The 18123-nt window shown below is 42.3% G+C and overlaps 1 protein-coding gene across 4 annotated transcripts in view; it reads right to left on the reverse strand.

Moving 5' to 3' along the window:
• The window catches only part of adcy2a (adenylate cyclase 2a), a 124534-nt gene that overhangs the window by 58693 nt on the left and 47718 nt on the right, over window positions 1–18123 (reverse strand). The window contains exon 2 of one of the 4 annotated variants that reach the window (XM_051132400.1): window positions 8190–8268. The exons of the other annotated variants lie outside the window; for them this stretch is intronic. Coding sequence (XP_050988357.1) covers window positions 8190–8213 — 24 coding nt within the window. The 5' untranslated portion in view covers window positions 8214–8268. The remainder of the gene's footprint in view (window positions 1–8189; window positions 8269–18123) is intronic. 4 annotated transcript variants of the gene reach the window in all.

Below are 18123 nucleotides of genomic sequence, written 5' to 3' on the forward strand. Positions count from 1 at the left end.
CCAGCAGAGGGAGCCATCACCTGAGTACTGACTGCGCGCTCCCTCTGCTGCTTCTACATTCACTTCCTGTTTGGGACTACTTAAGCAGTGACCATGTGCTTGCACATCGAAGTAGTGCCAGTTTACCTGCCTTACCGAGCGTTTTCCTGATTATCCTGTTTGATTACACGTGTATGATTCTGCCTCGTTCTTTGACCACTGATTTCACGGATTACCCTTTCTGGACTGTTTGCTTGTGTGGACTGTTTTCAAGGTTTGACTTCATTGCCTGGTTTCTGACTTACGATTCTCGGATTACCCATTGGATTGTCGAACGGTTGGACTGCTTTATGGTTATTGACCCTCCGCCTGTTTACACGTGTATGTTTACTGCTGGTTGTAATAAACTTCCGCACATGGATTCTAATGCCGCCTCAGCGTCTCCGTTACAGAATACTTCGCCTGCCTTGAATCCAGCGGAGGTTTCCAACTTGCAAGCAGCTTTCGCCTACCAAAGCGAATTACTGAAGAGTTATCAAGAGCAGCTTACAAAACTACAATCAGTCAACGAGCATCTAACGCACTACGTACGATCTTTTCCTCCTCCCATGCCATCAACGGTAAGCTTTGCACTTCCTAATAAGTTCGATGGAACTGCTGAGCAATGCAAAGGGTTCGTTCGTCAAGTTAAGCTGTATTTTGATCATCATAAGGATCGATTTGAGTCTGAGGAAAAGAGATGTGCATTTATCATGACTTTGCTTATGGGAAGAGCGCTTGATTGGGCTTCAGCAGTGTGGGATATCGATCCACAGTTTAAGATATCTGTCGACTATTTTTTACAACAAATCCATGAGGTCTTCGAATATCCTGCAGAGGGCAGGGATATCTCGACCCAAATTATTCACGCTAAACAAGGTAACCGCACTGCAGCCGATTATGCTATCGAGTTTCGTACTCTGGCAGCTCAGAGTGGGTGGAACGATGTGGCTCTTAAAGCCATTTTTTACAACAGTCTGAATGTCGATCTGCAAACTGAACTCGTCTGTCGGTGAGAGGATTCCTCATTCTCCAAACTTGTTAATCTTACCATCAAGATTGACAATCTCATGAGGCAGACACCCAGGCAGCGTATTAACAAGAGTAATCATCGCAATTCCCCGATCTGCGGTCCAGGCTTTGAACAATCCTCAGCTGAACCCATGCAACTGAATGTTTCACGGTTGACGGAGGAAGAACGAACAAGACGTAGACAAAATAGTCTATGTTACTACTGCGGTGAACCAGGCCATCGTAGTATGGGATGTCCGCTCAAGCTCAAGCCTTCCTCAGGGGTAAATATCCACAATTTCTATGTTCTTCAAAACAAGTTATTTACATTACCTGTTACCGTAAGAACTGATACTCTGTCCCTTGATCTGACAGCGATGATTGACTCTGGAGCCGCACTGAACCTCATCAATAAGGACATCGTCAAGAGATATAACATCCCAACCCAGCCATGCAATCCACCCATCCAGATTAAAGCCATCAACGACACACTCATCGATCATGGTATCCACTGCCAGACAAAAACCTTGAAACTTCAAATCGGTCTGCTTCACCAGGAAAACATCACATTATATGTGGTTGACTCACCCAAGTATGAAGTTGTCCTAGGATTTCCCTGGCTCTCCTTCCACGATCCTGCCATTTCCTGGTTTCAAGGGGAGTTAACTCATTGGTCACCATTCTGTGTGAAGAACTGTTTCTCCATTCAACCACAACCCTGTCTCACCACAAGCATCGAAAGTCCAGAAACACAGGTAAAAGTAACCATCCCCAGTATCAAGACTATCACTATCAAGACTTATTTAAAGTTTTCAGTAAAACCAAGGCCACACAACTCCCTCCACATCGCCCCTGGGACTGCGCTATCAATTTGCTTCCCAACGCCATGCCCCCTAAAAGCCGAATTTACCCATTGTCCAGGACGGAGGAGCAAGCTATGGAGGAATACATTGACGAGGCTTTAGACTCAGGCTTCATTCGTCCATCCACATCCCCTGCTGCAGCTGGTTTCTTCTTTGCGAGCAAGAAGGATGGTGGTTTATTGACTATTGTGGCCTCAACAATGTCACGGTGAAGTTCCGATACCCCTTACCGTTAGTACCCCCTGCTTTGGAACAATTACGGGAAGCCACCATTTACACCAAGCTAGACTTAAGAAGTGCATACAATCTCATAAGGATCAAGGAGAGAGACGAATGGAAGACTGCATTTCTCACCACTAGGGGGCACTATGAGTACCAGGTGATGCCGTATGGGTTAGCCAACGCCCCAGCTGTATTTCAGTCCTTCATCAATGAAATTCTCAAGGAGTTCATAAATAAGTTTATCGCCTACATCGACGACATTCTGATATATTCCAAGACTGAAACCGAACATGTTGCCCATGTGCGTGCTGTACTGTCCCGGCTGCTGGAGACCCAACTTTTTGTCAAGGCTGAAAAATGTGAGTTCCACGTCCACCAAACATCATTCCTTGGCTATCAGGTTAGCCACCAGGGGGTTAAAATGGACTCAACCAAGGTACAAGCAGTCACGGATTGGCCTCAACCTACCACCATCAAGGAGCTTCAACGATTCCTGGGTTTCGCCAATTTCTACCGCCGCTTCATTCGAGATTACAGCACCATAGCTTCTCCTCTTACCTCACTCCTCAAAAACAAACCCAAGAAACTCTGTTGGACTGAAGAGGCAAGTCATGCATTTAACACTCTCAAGACAAGTTTCATTTCAGCTCCCATTCTTAAACCCCCTGACCCGGATCTGCCCTTTGTTGTGGAGGTGGATGCATCAGATTGCGGAACAGGAGCTGTGCTCTCCCAACGTCATGGTCAACCAGGCAAACTTCACCCATGTGCTTTTTACTCCAGGAAACTCATGAGTGCAGAAAGGAACTACGACGTGGGTAATAAGGAACTGCTATCCATGAAAGCCGCTATAGAGGAGTGGCGACACTGGCTAGAGGGCGCTCGCCATCCTTTCCAAGTCATCACTGACCACAAGAACCTTGAGTATATAAAAGGAACCAAACGACTCAACCCACGTCAAGCTAGATGGGCCCTCTTCTTCACTCGTTTCGATTTCACAGTCACTTACAGACCTGGAAGCAAGAACAGTAAGGCTGACGCTCTCTCCCGTAAGCATGACCCCCCTACGGATAATCTCAAACTTGAACCCATCCTGCCACCCACTGTCATTCTAGCACCTATCGCATGGGATCTCATGGAAGAAATTCAGCGCAGACACGAACAAGATCCACCACCACCAAAATGTCCCCCAAACAAGCATTATGTACCTCAAGACATGCGTCATCAAGTTTTACAGTGGGTTCATACATCCCTCAGTACCGGTCACCCAGGTATATCACACACCCTACACCTGTTAAAGAACTCATTCTGGTGGCCATCAGTGACCAAGGACACAACCACATTTGTTAAATCATGCCAAGTCTGCGCCCAATCTAAGACCCCCAAAGAATTACCCTCTGGTTTACTTCAACCATTACCCATTCCACAACGGCCCTGGTCTCATCTCTCCATCGAATTCCGTCACTGATCTGCCACCTTCCGATGAATTTACAACCATTCTAGTAATCATTGACCGATTCTCCAAGTCATGTCGTCTGATTCCCATGAAGGGTTTACCTACAGCCATGGAAACGGCATTAGCTCTCTTCAATCACGTCTTCCGTGTCTACGGTTTACCCGAGGATACTGTCAGTGACCAAGGGACACAATTCACCTCCCAGGTCCGGAAAGCTTTCTGTAAGCAATTAGACATTAATATCAGCCTCACCTCAGGATATCATCCGCAGAGCAATGCCCAGGTCACCCGATCAGCCGAGAGATCAGCCGATACCTACGCACCTACTGCAGCCGTGAACAACATAGGTGGTCAGAATTTCTCCCCTGGGCGGAATATGCCCAAAATTCACTCACCCATTCCTCTACAGGCCTCACCCCCTTTCAGTGCATCCTGGGGTTTCAGCCCCCCATTTTCCCGTGGTCGGGGGAACCTTCATCGGTTCCGGCAGTCGACGACTGGATTAAGCGTAGTGAGAGGGTGTGGGACAGTGCTCATGTGCGTCTCCAGCGGGCTATACGGAATCAGGAGATTCAAGCCAACAGACGCCGCCGTCCACACCCTCCCTAACAACCTGGACAACGGGTCTGGCTCTCTACGAGGGACATCAAGCTGCGGCTGCCCAGCAGGAAGCTCAGCCCTAGGTATGTAGGCCCTTTCAAGATTCTTAAGAGAATTAATGACGTAACATATCAGCTTGAGCTTCCTGCTAACTATCGTATCTCTCCCTCTTTCCATGTGTCCCTCCTCAAACCGGTCCACCCGGAGGCTGACCCCGGCCAGATGGCTCCAGATCCACCGCCACCCCTGGATGTAGGCGGTATGCCCGCCTATCAGGTAAAGGAGTTACTGGACTCTCGTCGTAGAAGGGGGTCAGCTCCAATATCTGGTGGACTGGGAGGGCTATGGACCTGAGGAGAGGTCATGGGTGGCCGCCAACGACATTCTGGATCCATCTCTCACGGAGGAGTTCCATCGAGCCAGACCCGACCGTCCAGCACCACGACCACGGGGACGTCCTCGCCGAGCTCCAGGAGTCGCTCCTAGAGGGAGGGGTTCTGTAATGCCAAGCTAGCAGAGGGCGCCATCACCTGAGTACTGACTGCGCGCTCCCTCTGCTGCTTCTACATTCACTTCCTGTTTGGGACTACTTAAGCAGTGACCATGTGCTTGCACATCGCGTAGTAGTGCCAGTTTACCTGCCTTACCGATCGTTTTCCTGATTATCCTGTTTGATTACACGTGTATGATTCTGCCTCGTTCTTTGACCACTGATTTCACGGATTACCCTTTCTGGACTGTTTGCTTGTGTAGACTGTTTTCAAGGTTTGACTTCATTGCCTGGTTTCTCACTTACGATTCTCGGATTACCCATTGGATTGTCGTACGGTTCGACTGCTTTATGGTTATTGACCCTCTGCCTGTTTACACGTGTATGTTTACTGCTGGTTGTAATAAACTTCCGCACATGGATTCTAATGCCGCCTCAGCGTCTCCGTTACACGAAGTAAGAAGAATTGTCACCAGATCTATCAAGGTCATTAGACATTCATATCTGTTCCCATTACTATCTCAAAGTCTGTTCATCTGATCAGTGAGATAGGAAGATAATTCAGAAAAAAAGCTGGATCTGGACTACATGGTGCATAAACTGAGAGAAATGATATCTTCCTATTCCCAACCACGGTCTTTATACAAGTTATTCTGCCAGCATTATCACCATTTCTGTCTAAAATGGACATTTAATTTTCTTCTAATAATCATCAATACCCCTTTAGTTTTATTGTCAGTCCTTTGATAAGACAATGTATTCCTCCTTGTAAGACCATTGGTATTACAACTTAGTATATTAATTTCAGTCATAACTATCAACCAAATAAGTGGGCTGAACAAATGAGACAAAGTAATACCACTGCAAATGAAATATCTCAAGTCTACCATTAACCCATCCCTCCCTCATAGAAAAACCCTTTAGCACAAAGACAACCCACCCCATAGAACTTTTGCAGACTGGGGTAGAAACAAACCCCAGGCTGCCGCCCTCTCTAGTCTTAATCAGTGACAGTAACATGACAGCCTGTACAACACTCTAGAACACTGCTATTAGCCCTATTTTAAGAGAATAGAATAACTTTGAATTCACATGAGTAATAAAGTGGGGTAAAAAAACATTAGTGATACCTTGTCTCCTAGCTTACATGAAGAAATTGCCAGTAAACGACTGACACAAGAAGTTCCAAATCAGCAAGAATCAGAAGTCGAGTCGCTCAGTATTATCAACCCTTATACAATGTCCATCCTAAGAGAATGAGAACTGGGAAACGAGGTTAGGAATTGACGTGCTTCATCCGGAGATTGCATTAGTTTAGTCTCACTGTGTTTCAAGATGATCTTCAGCATAGCTGGATACTGAAGAAAGGTCTGCAGACCTGCCTCTTTCAATTCCTTCCGTATTGCACTGAAGGAGCTCCTCTTCTTTGCCGTCGCGGGAGAGAAGTTGGGGAAGAAGCTCAACATCGCACCGTCATTTGCTTTTACAGGACCGTGGCGTCTTGCTTCATTTAGAATCAAATTCCTGTCGTTGTAGCATATTAGCTTGAAGAGAAACATTTGTGGTTTGGAGTGATCAGTTGAAGCTCTGGAGTAAACTCGGTGCGCACATTCAATCTCGATATCTTTGCCCACAAGTGAAGGGATCCAGGTTGGCAATGACCGTTTCAGAAAGCCAATTGGGTCATCTTTCTCGGCCTCTTCATGTGGTCCTAGCAGCCGGAGATTACTGCGTCTGCTGCAGTCTTGTAGATCAGTCACTTGTTGCTCGAGGGCATCCAGATGCGTAGTATGTTCGTTGATGACTTTTTTTTCTGCTCTCTCTGTTCCCTGGTTAAAAAGTCAATTTTAGAGCACATATTTTGAATTGAAGTCATGTGAGAGGCGAATTTGGTGTGCATTGCTGCTAATTCAGTTTTCAGAATGTCCTCAAATCGCTTTATGGTGATCGCCATGTTGTCCTCCATGTCCACTCGGTTGGTTTAGTTTTCTTCTTAACTGGCGAGGATAATGGTGAAAGATAAGTGAGTTTCCGACTGTGTGACATCTACAAATCGATAGCAAAAAAAAAAAGAAAACTACCCCAAATGTATAAAAAGCAGTCAAACAACCGTAAAAGAAAGGCTACATAAGAGGAGCTTGGCTAATATGTGTCTTGGCTCATGACAGCGTCACATGATCCAAAATCACATTCATTTTTAAAAAAAAAAACTGAAACAGCTTTTAGCAGCGCTCACTGGACATTTCATCTTGAAAGCCTTTCGAAACGTACAAGAAGCAGTGTAATATATCATTTTGCAGAAATGTGACCATAGATACTTTTTTCCGCTCAACCTTGGTTGTTGGCAATTTAAATATCAATCTGTTTGTCACAGTAAGCTGGATAGTTGTAATAGTTTAGGCATAATATGGACTACTTTCACTGAAAAAGAGTAGCGTGGACATTCTGCTTATATTTAACAGATTTATAATTTTGAGGTCAACTATCTTTTATTTGAGAATGTTATCTTGTCAAATTGTGTCATGTATTTTGGGTTGCCCCAGTTTTGGGCTGAGTAGTTGCACTGGGGTAAATTATGGAGAGAGAGAGAGAGTGAGAGAAAGAGAGAGAGAGAGAGATGTTTAGTGTGAACTTGATGACTTGTAGAATGTGCTCATGTGTCAATTAGTGTGTGTCATTGCTGCGTAAATGGTGTAAATATTCAAAAGCCTTGACTCCCACATGTGTACATCACCTGTTTTCAGTCATACATAGGTTTGTTTTTCTGTTTTTTTTGTCTATGGAAACCACTGAGGTAAGACAAAAGCATTTAGTTTGACTTAGTTTCACATATATGATTTCTTCCCCATTTTTTTTTTGTATTAATTACTAAGGTGTACTAACACAGAAATTTGTTGCAGTTCAGCACATTGAGTAGTCTGCAAATATATATTAAATATAACTATATAACTATATTCTAGATCAGTGGTGGCAAACTTCAGTTCTGCAAATCTGCATTCCTGCAGAGTTTTGCTTCAACCCTAATCAAACACACCTGAACAAGCTAATCAAGGTCTGAAGGGTTACTAGGAAGCTACGGGCAGGGTTTTTTGTTTTGTTTTGTTTTGTTTTTGTTTTTGTTTTCTTTTTTTTTAAGGGTTGGAACTGAACTCTGTAGGACTGCAGCTTTCCAGGACCAGAGTTCACGAGCCCTGTTCTAGATTATATATATTGACATTCAATCTTACTGTGATTTCTTCTTCTTTATTCAGCTCATGTTGACAGAGACATTACCCACCACTCAGAATTCTTTAGATTTCTCAAATTCTATATTTGCTTCCTCTTAGGTTTCACAGCAAGCATTGTGGTAGCCTACTGCAGGATCTTTGTCAAAGACATCACCAAAACTCTAATGATTTTGTGTGTGTGTGTTTAATCTGACCATCATTGATGTTGCTTTCCTAAGTGTTCTTCCATTCACATTTTCTAATTACATGGTTTGGTACAACATCAAATATGAATGGTTTTGTAATTTCATGCATTCACTAACCATATCTGGCAGACCTCTCTTCATGGCTTGCCTCTGTGGAGATTATTATTTTGCTTGGTTCATCTCATCATCTATGTGACTAGAAAGAGAAGTGGCATGATTAGTAAGGGCATTTCTGTGATAATATGGATGTTTATAGTTTGTTTTGGATCACTTGCAGCTTCACATGCCTGGATTTTTACAACCACTTTTGCATCTATACCTATTTATTTCCATGCCTGTCATTGGCTCTTGTGATATCTCAGTGTTTCAAGCTTTAAGAAATGTAAAGTAATGTAAACCCACAGAAGAAGAGAGCAATGCCATTCCGACTGAGGATTTCTGGGAATTATAAGATAATCTATAAAGCAAATGCCACTCCCTGTTTATTATATAAAATGAAAAGAAAGTGTGACCCCTTCTGTCACCTGTGTAGTAACCCTGGTGAAAAAAACAGCATATGCTGGTAGGTATGTTTTGATGCTGGGATGCTGGTTAGGTATGTTTTGATGCTGTTTTAAGCTGGTCCTTTGCTGGTTTATGCTAGTCCTTTGCTGGTTTAAGCTGGTCCTTTGCTGGTTTATGCTGGTCATGTTGCTGGTCAAGGACCAGCATAAACCAGCAAAGGACCAGCTTAAACCAGCATCAGAACATACCTAACCAGCATCCCAGCATCAAAACATGTCAGAGTACATATATACATATGTTCTGGGACTGTTCCCGAATTGCGTTGCTCTGATCCTTGATACAGGATCTTTTGAAGACTTCAATCCAAAGGGATCCACTGCTTTTTCTTTTGCTGAATGATTCATTACTGTTATTGTCTGTCAATCAAACAAGGATTCTGTCTGCTGCTCTTACTGCTGCCAAAAAGGTTATTTTAAAATTGTGGTTAGATTGATGTGGATGTCATACTTGCTGGACATTGTCCTTTTGGAGTGTACCACAACCAAAATACCTGGTGCCACCAGAAAGACAATACAATTTTGGTTGTACCTTATTTACACTTTTCCAGGCCTCTTTGTAATATTGTATTGTAAGTCAGTCTCAGCGTTACGAAAGAGTGGATGAACTTTACTTTTAATCTTTATTTTTAAAGTTCCAGACCATGTCAGTGAGAACTTGGTCCTTTGTTCACTTCATTTTACCACAGATTCGTTTACAAAGAAGGTACAATTTGATGCGAGATTTTCAGAAAGATTGAAACTAAAAGACGATGCTGTGCTAATTATATATTGGATATGACTGAAATGTCACAACACACAAGTATGAGTAACTGTTTTCATTATGTTGTCACTATTGCTTTGTCTGTTATTACAGATCGTTTGATATGTACTGAGTATTTATGTGTCCATCTACGAAGGATGTAGGCTGTCAAACATACACAAGTGCTAGCCAATCATAGCAGTGGCTGATCACTGAGAAAAAATAAATAAATAAATAAATAGAGGGAACTAAATGGTGATCAATTGCACAAGCATAACATATTTTTCTGGTTAGACTTTTGTCAGGGTTATGTTCTGATGTTCTGTTTTGATTGTTTTCCCTGTGTTCTTTCCTGTTTGCCTGTTTTTCTGGGTTACCTGTGTTTTTTGGTTTGTTTCTTTGTTTACTTATGAGTTGACTGATTAGTTCACACCTGTTCCCTGTTCTTTTGATTACCTTCCCAGTTTATTTAATGCTGTGTTCAAGTTCTCCTCTCCTGTTGACAACTCCATCAGTACGACATCAGGTGCATTCATCACTTTAGTCAAAACAGATACGATTTATCTTTTCTACATACAATTCAATGATTTTTTTTTTATTCTACATCTACAAAATAATGAATAAATAATTTGCATCATTGTGTTTTTTTCCTGTTTTTATTCAATTTATGAAGTTGATGTAAATGGAATCATTATATATTCTATGGTAATTATACAATAATATAATATTTTGTATATGTAACTTGTATATAGTTTTATTGTACATTACAAAAAACAATAATTTTATTCATGTCAACAAATTTATCATGAATACAGACACTTCATATCTATAATCTTTGGCTGCGTCCATTGCATCCGACACATTTTTTCACTGACACGCCCCCAACACGGAAACTCTGGGCTTAAAGAAAATCTTGAGTTTCCCACACGTAATAACGACATTGTGGCTGCATTCATGTGCGTTCAACTTATAAATACAGTGTATCCGACATGACTTGAATGCACCATAAGCCTTTAGGTCCCTCAGTTCGGTGTAATTTGTGTAAATGTAGTTCCCCTTCTGTCATACACTTCGCGTTGTGTTGAGTGTACGACACTAGGGGTCGCTCTTGGGAGCCCAAACACCTCCAATGAGAAAAGGCCAATGAAATTGGGTGTGCAGATTTTGCATAGCTGGCCACGGCCCGGACATCTGTGTATAAATAGGGAAGCGTGGGATCTGCTCACTCGTTCTGTTTTTTGGAGCCAAATGCAGCGTCTCTTTGTGAGAAGCGGCATCATTCACCTCTTTGTCATTGGATCTACGGCACGGGCAGCGGTTTTTCCCTTCTCTAACACAGCTAAGTGTTGTGAGCGTCCCCTGGGTGCTTCGACGGCGATCATCAAGAGAAGATTATCCTCTGAAAGAGCAAATTTTCTCTAAAAGAGCTACACGGTACGGATTGTGTGTTTACATAATGCCTTTCCGTCCGTGTCCCTCTGGTTGCGGTTTCCACCTTTCCTTTAACGATCGGCACGATCGCTGTGTTCACTGTTCGGGCCGTGAACATGCTGATGCAGCACTCGTTGAGGGTAACTGTCAGGTTTGCGAGGACATGCCTTTCAGTACACTCTGCTTGCTCCAACTGCTTCCCGCTCTGGTCCTTCTACTTCCAGGTACAAGGCCGCAGTGACATGCGTTGGAGAAGAGGGAGGGGAAATGAGTGACATTTCGCCGGATACCGCCCCGCAAACCACTCACCCTGTGTGCTCACCAGTCGAGCTTCCGGATGATTTTGAAAGTTCGTCTCAGTACGGACTGGATCTTTTATTTGGAGCTCCTGCTGAGGAAGAGGGAAATTCTGCAGCATCGGAGGGAGGGTGTGAGCCATCTGAAGCTGATGCCTCTTCTGAACTCACCTCTTCGGTGGCTGAGTTTCAGCCGGTGGCGGATGCTTAAATGGTCGCCACACTTCAGTGGGCAGCCAAGGAGATCGCGCCGGAGTGGGTTGCAAGGAACCCTTGTCAGGCTTCAAAGCGTTCCTGAGACGGGCAGCCCAGAGGAGAGGGACCGTTTGACCTGCCTGGATCCACACTCGATGAAGGGACGAGGGTTGGATTCGGCTCCATTCGGCGGACGGCCACCACATGGTCAATAAAAGAGCAATTTCCTCCTTCTCTGGGCGTTATTCACACCGTTTCCGACCCTCCACGTGGTGGCCGGACGCTGTTTCCTCCAACCAGAACATGTGCTGGTACACCCCTAATGTTCCCCCATGTTCTGAAACAGCGAGTTCTCCTCTGATTGGTTTCCTCCAGACGAACTCACTGAGCAAAACAGTCAGTGGTCCTCGGGGCTTCTTACCTCCAGCCATGACACCCCCACTCCAGGTACGTCGGGTGTAACTCCTTTTAGGCCCCTAGCGGAGAGTTTTCCAGATTGGCTGAACCTCCCCAATCCCTCTCGCTGGCAGTTCGGGGCGAGAATGCTGCGGTCCTTCGAGCGAAGATCGCAGTCCTTCTGGCGAAGGATGCGATAGAAACTGTCCCCTCAGCCAAAATGAAGAAAGGGTTTTATAGCCCCTACTTCATTGTACCCAAGAAGGGTGGTGGGCTCAGACCAGTCCTAGATCTGAGAGTTTTGAATCGGGCCCTTCACAAGCTCCCGTTCAAAATGTTAACCTTCAAACACATTCTCACGTGTGTCAGGGTTCAAGATTGGCTTGTGGCGATAGACCTGAAGGACGCGTACTTTCATGTCTCGATCCTTCCAAGACACAGGCGGTTCTTGCGGTTTGCCTTCGAAGGTCGGGCTTATCAGTACAAGGTTCTTCCCTTCAGCCTCTCCCTGTCGCCCCGCGTCTTTACGAAGGTTGCGGAGGCTGCCCTTGTCCCCCTCAGGGAAGTGGACATTCGCATTCTAAATTATCTCGACGACTGGCTGATTCTAGCTCACTCGCGAGATATAGTTTGCACCCACAGGGATGTAGTTCTCAATCACCTGGCTCGTTTGGGACTTCGGATCAACTGGGAAAAGAGCAAACTATCTCTTTTCTCTGTGTGGAATTGGACTCGGTCAATATGACTGCACGTCTTTCCCAAGACCGTACACAGTCAGTGCTGAGGTGCGTGAGAGGCTCCTGGGGCACATGGCATCCTCAGCCACGGTCACACCGCTGGGCCTGATGCACATGAGACCGCTACAGCACTGGCTTCATACCCGAGTCCCGAGATAGGCATGGTGCCTAGGCACGTATCGTGTGAATGTCACACCGTTATGCCGCAAAACTTTCAGCCCTTGGGAGGACACTTCATTCCTGCTGTCAGGGGTAGCCCTTGGAACAAGTGTCCAGACGCATCGTAGTCACAACAGATGCTTCCAAGACAGGCTGGGGCGCCGTGTGCAATGGGCATGCAGCCTCAGGGGTCTGGACAGGCCTCAGGCTGCTTTGGCATATCAACTGCCTAGAGTTGTTGACAGTGCTCCTAACCCTGAAGAGGTTCCGACCTTTAGTCCAGGGCAAGCATGTGTTGGTCCGCACAGACAACATAGCGACTGTGGCGTTCATTAACCACCAGGGCGGTGTCTGCTCCTTTCGCATGTCACAACTGGCCCGCCATCTCTTACTCTGGAGCCAACACAGACTCAAGTCTCTCTGTGCCACTCACATTCCCGGCGAATTCAATCGAATGGCTGATTCCCTGTCACAACAGAATTCGCTTGGAGGTGAGTGGAGGCTCCACCCTCAGACGGTCCAGCTGATTTGGAGTCGGTTTGGCCAGGCACAAGCAGATCTCTTTGCCTCACCGGAATCCACTCACTGCCAGTTGTGGTATGGTCTAACCGAGGCCCCCCTCGGTATAGATGCACTGGCACACAGTTGGCCGAGGGACCTACTTAAGTATGCGTTTCCTCCCTGTGCAAGGTCAGGGAGGACAGAGAACAGGTTCTTGTGGTAGCCCCGTTCTGGCCCAACAGAACCTGGTTCTCGGACCTTGTGCTCCTCTGATCAGTTCCTCCCTGGTGAATTCCTCTGAGGAAGGACCTCCTTTCTCAGGGGAGGGGCACAATCTGGCACCCGCGCCCAGATCTCTGGAACCTCCACTTATGGTCCCTGGACGCAACCAGGAGGATTTCAGAGACCTCCCACCTTCAGTGGTGAACACCCTGCTACAGGCTAGAGCCCCCTCCACTAATATATATATAAATATCCTATCTGTATGCAGTACAATGTTTAATGCCATACAAACCATGTTGACAGGTTTGTAATGATTAAGCAACCCCATATTCAAAACAAAGGAAGTATATGACTCACCTGTACACACCTGTTACACCTATTAGTCCCTCACAACTAAAGCGTGTTGCTTTTCATGGTCAAGATTTTACGGACTTTATTGAGGTAAGACAAAAACTGTAATTTCTTTAAAAATAAACTGCTGAATTTATGGCACTGGAATTAGTCAAACTTCAGCCCATTTATTAGCCATCAGACTTGAATGCTGTGTAGATCTCAATGCAGTGCAGTTTTAAAATGTATTGTACATAGTAATGATTAGTAAATACTTATTATAACACATTAAGTCACTTTTGGGTGTTTTCTTCTCCATTCAGCTAGAAAAAAAATCATTTCTTAAAAAATCCTGATGGAAACATTATCATCCACTCAGAATTCATCCGACTTTTTAAATGTCACCATGGACTATTTTTGCACCAAACAGGCTACAGCCCCTCTGTTTTGGTCTGGTTTCTCTTTTGTTTGCTTAATCTTGGGTTTCCCAGCCATTGTCAAGGTACTTTGGGAGCTTTGTCAAAGACATCGACAAAACATCTCTAATGACTTCTTTGTTTTTAATCTGACCTTTATTGATCTTGCTTACCTAACCATCCTCCCATTCAGTGTCATTAATTACATGATTTGGCACAACATCAAATTTGAATGGCTTTGTAATTTCATGTATTCACTGACTGTATCTGGCAGACCCCTCTTCATGGCTTGTGTCTGTGGAGATTATTATTTTGCTGTGGTTCATCCCATAATCTACATGACCAACAAAAGAAGTGCCATGATTAGGAAAGTAATCTCTGTAATTGTCTGGGTGTTTATAATTGGTTTTGGATCATTTGCAGCCTCACATCCTTGGATGTATTTCACTATTTTAGGGTGTACACCTCTGTTTATTTCCCTGCCTGTCATTGGTTTTTGTGATATCTCAATTTTTCGAGCTCTGAGGAAGACCAGTCCTTCTGGGAAAAGTAATGTACATCCTCAGAAGAAGAGAGCCCTGCGTACCATCATCAACAGTTTTGTCATGACATTCATTGTTTATTTGCCACCATCAATTATCTTTTCACTGGGACACACTCATTACCTGAGTTATGAAGTACAGTACTGTATTTTACTCTTCGTTGCAGTATGTTTTACACTTTCAGGCTGTGTCATTATGCCAGTTCTATATCTTGTGAGTACAGGCCAACTTAACATAAGAAAAATGATAAAATAGAAAAAAAAAATTTTTTTCCCCTTTTCCCCCTTGGGATTGATTTCACTGTGTACCAAAAAGTGTTTTGTATTTGTCAAAAGATGAAGAGGGACTTGGCTTGATACACTTGCAAAGCAAAAATTCTGGTTGCAAAAGGCTGCAATTGCTGAGCCTTTATGAATCAAGTAATACTGCATAGTAGAGATTGGCCCCCACTGGAGAAGACACAGAACTGTTGGATCAATACTTAAAAGGGTCTTTTGTCTTTCTGTCAATTAAAAACCAGAATGTAAAGCCTTGTACAAGTCACCATTAGTCAAAAAACAAACAGACAAACAAAAAACATAAGTGGAGTTCACACATTTGTTTCTTTGATAATCCTAACATTACTGAAGGTTGCCCTTTTGTTTGCAAAAAAAAAAATAATAAATAAAAAATAAAAATAATAATAAAAATAAAAAAAGAACTTGCTTTAATGCATTTATGTATTGTGAAAGGTTAAAACTTTTATTTAATATATTTATTACATAGCTATAAAAATTTGAAAATATTTGCAACAGTTTAGAAGATGCTTTAGAAATTTACTAAAATCTAGGATTTTTTTCTTCCTTGATTGACTATCAGTATTATATCATATATTAATGCATGATCTTTTGTCTTTTGAGGCAATTTAGTGTTTAAGTGAGATTCTTTGTAAACTGTAGAGTTGTATTTTTCCTTTTTGTTAGGATGATTTTTATTGTATTTTACTATTCAAATTGTAAATATGTGATTTTTTTTTTTTTTTTTTTTTTTTTTTTTTTGCTATATAAATTATAATAAAAGAGGTTTAGAAAATCTCTCTCTCTCTCTCTCTCTCTCTCTCTCTCTCTCTCTCTCTAATATGTGCAAATATGGACAAGGCTCTTTTTCTTGTCTCTCGTTTGAAAGTAAACTCTGTCCATGTAATTGACTTTTTGCTTAAAAAGTGGAAGGAAGTGATTGTTGCATTTTATTGTAATGGTTTTGTCCAACCTAGTGTTGATGATGTTTTTCCTTTGATGAAGATTATTCCAGATTTTAAGGACTGCACAGGATTTTTTTTTTTTTTTTTTTTTTTTTTTCAATTCAGGTGTGTTTGTGCATGATGCTGGTAGGAAATTGGTATACAGATTGATTGTTAAGATTTTAAACAAAGATAAATTAAGTGGAATAATTGACACTTTATGGAGCGCTCGCTTGGGTTTGACTGATGCTGTTGGACCTGAATGGAGAGCACTGTACAAACCTCCATTGTTGAAGAAGGTTGCTGATTTGCAGTCGAGGGTTCTGCATTCAGCTGTAGCGGTTAATTCTTTTGTTTCTGTGCTAAACTCTGATATTAATCAAGATTGCCCTTTTTGTACTCTTTCTCAGACTATTTACTCAGTTTTCTCGTCTCTTGCCAATGTTTTTGATGTTGAAGGATCTTTTTAATTTGTTTGGTGTAGTTTTTTCCAAGAAGTTGTTTATTTTAGGATATAGGTATTCTCAGAAAAAAAAGAGAAAGCAATGTCAACTTTTCAATTTTATTTTGGGAAGAGCAAAGATGGCTGTGTATATGAGCAGACGAAATAAGGTGGAGGGCTCCACAGATGATGATGCTATTTTTGTTTTTGTTAAAATGTTAAAAGCTTGTTTAAAAATTTTAAGATTTATAAGAATTAATTTCTTACTTGAATGTTGATTTCAAATGGTCTAGCAAGAAGATAAACATGGTAGCTGTGAGAATTTCAGACTGCCTAGAAGACATCTCAGCATGGATGAAAGAACATCACCTGCTGCTCAACCTGGCAAAGACAGAGCTTCTGATATTCCCAGCCACTCCAACTGTACAGCAAGATTTCACCATCCAGCTAGGTTATCCCATCTAGTTCAACCAGAAATCTTAGAGTAATTTTTAATGATCAGGTGACCTTCAAAAAGCACATTGCAAAGACAGCTAGATCATGCAGATTTGCACTGCACAACATCAGGAAAATCAGGCTCTTCCTAATGGATTAACGACTAAACAACTGGTATTCAACAATTCAAAAGAGCCCACATCACACCTCTCTCTATCACCTCTAGAGATATCCATACTTTCACTTTTACTTTTTCACTTTCACTTTATTCCCTCCCTGTTTTAGCTTGCACTTTTCTGAACAATGTCTAAAACTTTATACTTCTCATGTTTATTTGCCTCTTTTTGATGAATCACTTGTTTTATTCCTCATTTGTGAGTTGCTTTGCATAAAAGGGTCTGCTAAATGAATAAATGTAAATGTAAATGAGTGATAGTTTTATAAGTGTGTTGTAGCTGTGTACCTTTAACTAAGCTCTTTTCTTGTCAAATAACACCTACAAATATTAGTAACAGTTAGTGATGTTGAAATAAGTCACACTTTACAATATTGTTAAATAAATACTTCAATACTAAATATAAAATATAAAAATACTAAAGATGTCACGTTGGTAAAACAAACAAACAGTGAGCCCTCACATCAGTTGAAACAGCTGAATTTCAGATGGTTCCCACAATACAGTAAAATCCATACAAGGTTTAGGGTTTACATGAATTAAAACTGTATACCTTTGTGTTTGCTGTTTCCAGCTGACCTCACCTCAAGGGGAAAAAACAACATTCAAAAGGTTAACTAATGCTGTATACAGATTTTATTGTTTGTTCTCATTAATTTATTAAGAAATGTATTTAGCATTAACAAAGATTAACTGTATACAGGTTTGCCAATACCAGCACTTTTTAATATGCCTGATCAGTATTTTTCTATAGATTTGTCTTATTGGTATTCTGGTCCAAGTGTCTTATCATTCCCCTGGCACTTTTTGCTTCATCAGTCATCTTAATTAATTTGCTTATCACAGCAACATCAACATCAGATAAGGCACTGAAGTACATTGCCAAGCACTATTAGCTGAACAGTAAGAAGTCTGAGATTCAAAAGGAAACTTTAAAGTATGTCAACATTTGATCAAACCGATTTATGTTTAATTACCAGACAATGTCAAAAAAGGGCATGAAGAAGAAAATTGATTTTAAACATCACCTAGTGGTCTAAATGAGTGTTGGATAATCCATATGCCTTAAATTAAGACTGTGTTTTATGAAGAAACACCCTCTTAGGAATAATAATTTTCCTTGTACAAAACATATGGTTATTCTGAATGAGTAAAGGTGCTTTTGTCGTTGTCTTTTTTTTTTGTTTGTTTTTTTTTTTTTTGTGATGGACTGCAAAAGAATTTCAGCTCCCTCTCTTCTATGAAACAGCAGG

Source organism: Labeo rohita, chromosome 16 (assembly GCF_022985175.1).
Source record: "Labeo rohita strain BAU-BD-2019 chromosome 16, IGBB_LRoh.1.0, whole genome shotgun sequence".
NCBI classification, from domain to species: domain Eukaryota; kingdom Metazoa; phylum Chordata; class Actinopteri; order Cypriniformes; family Cyprinidae; genus Labeo; species Labeo rohita.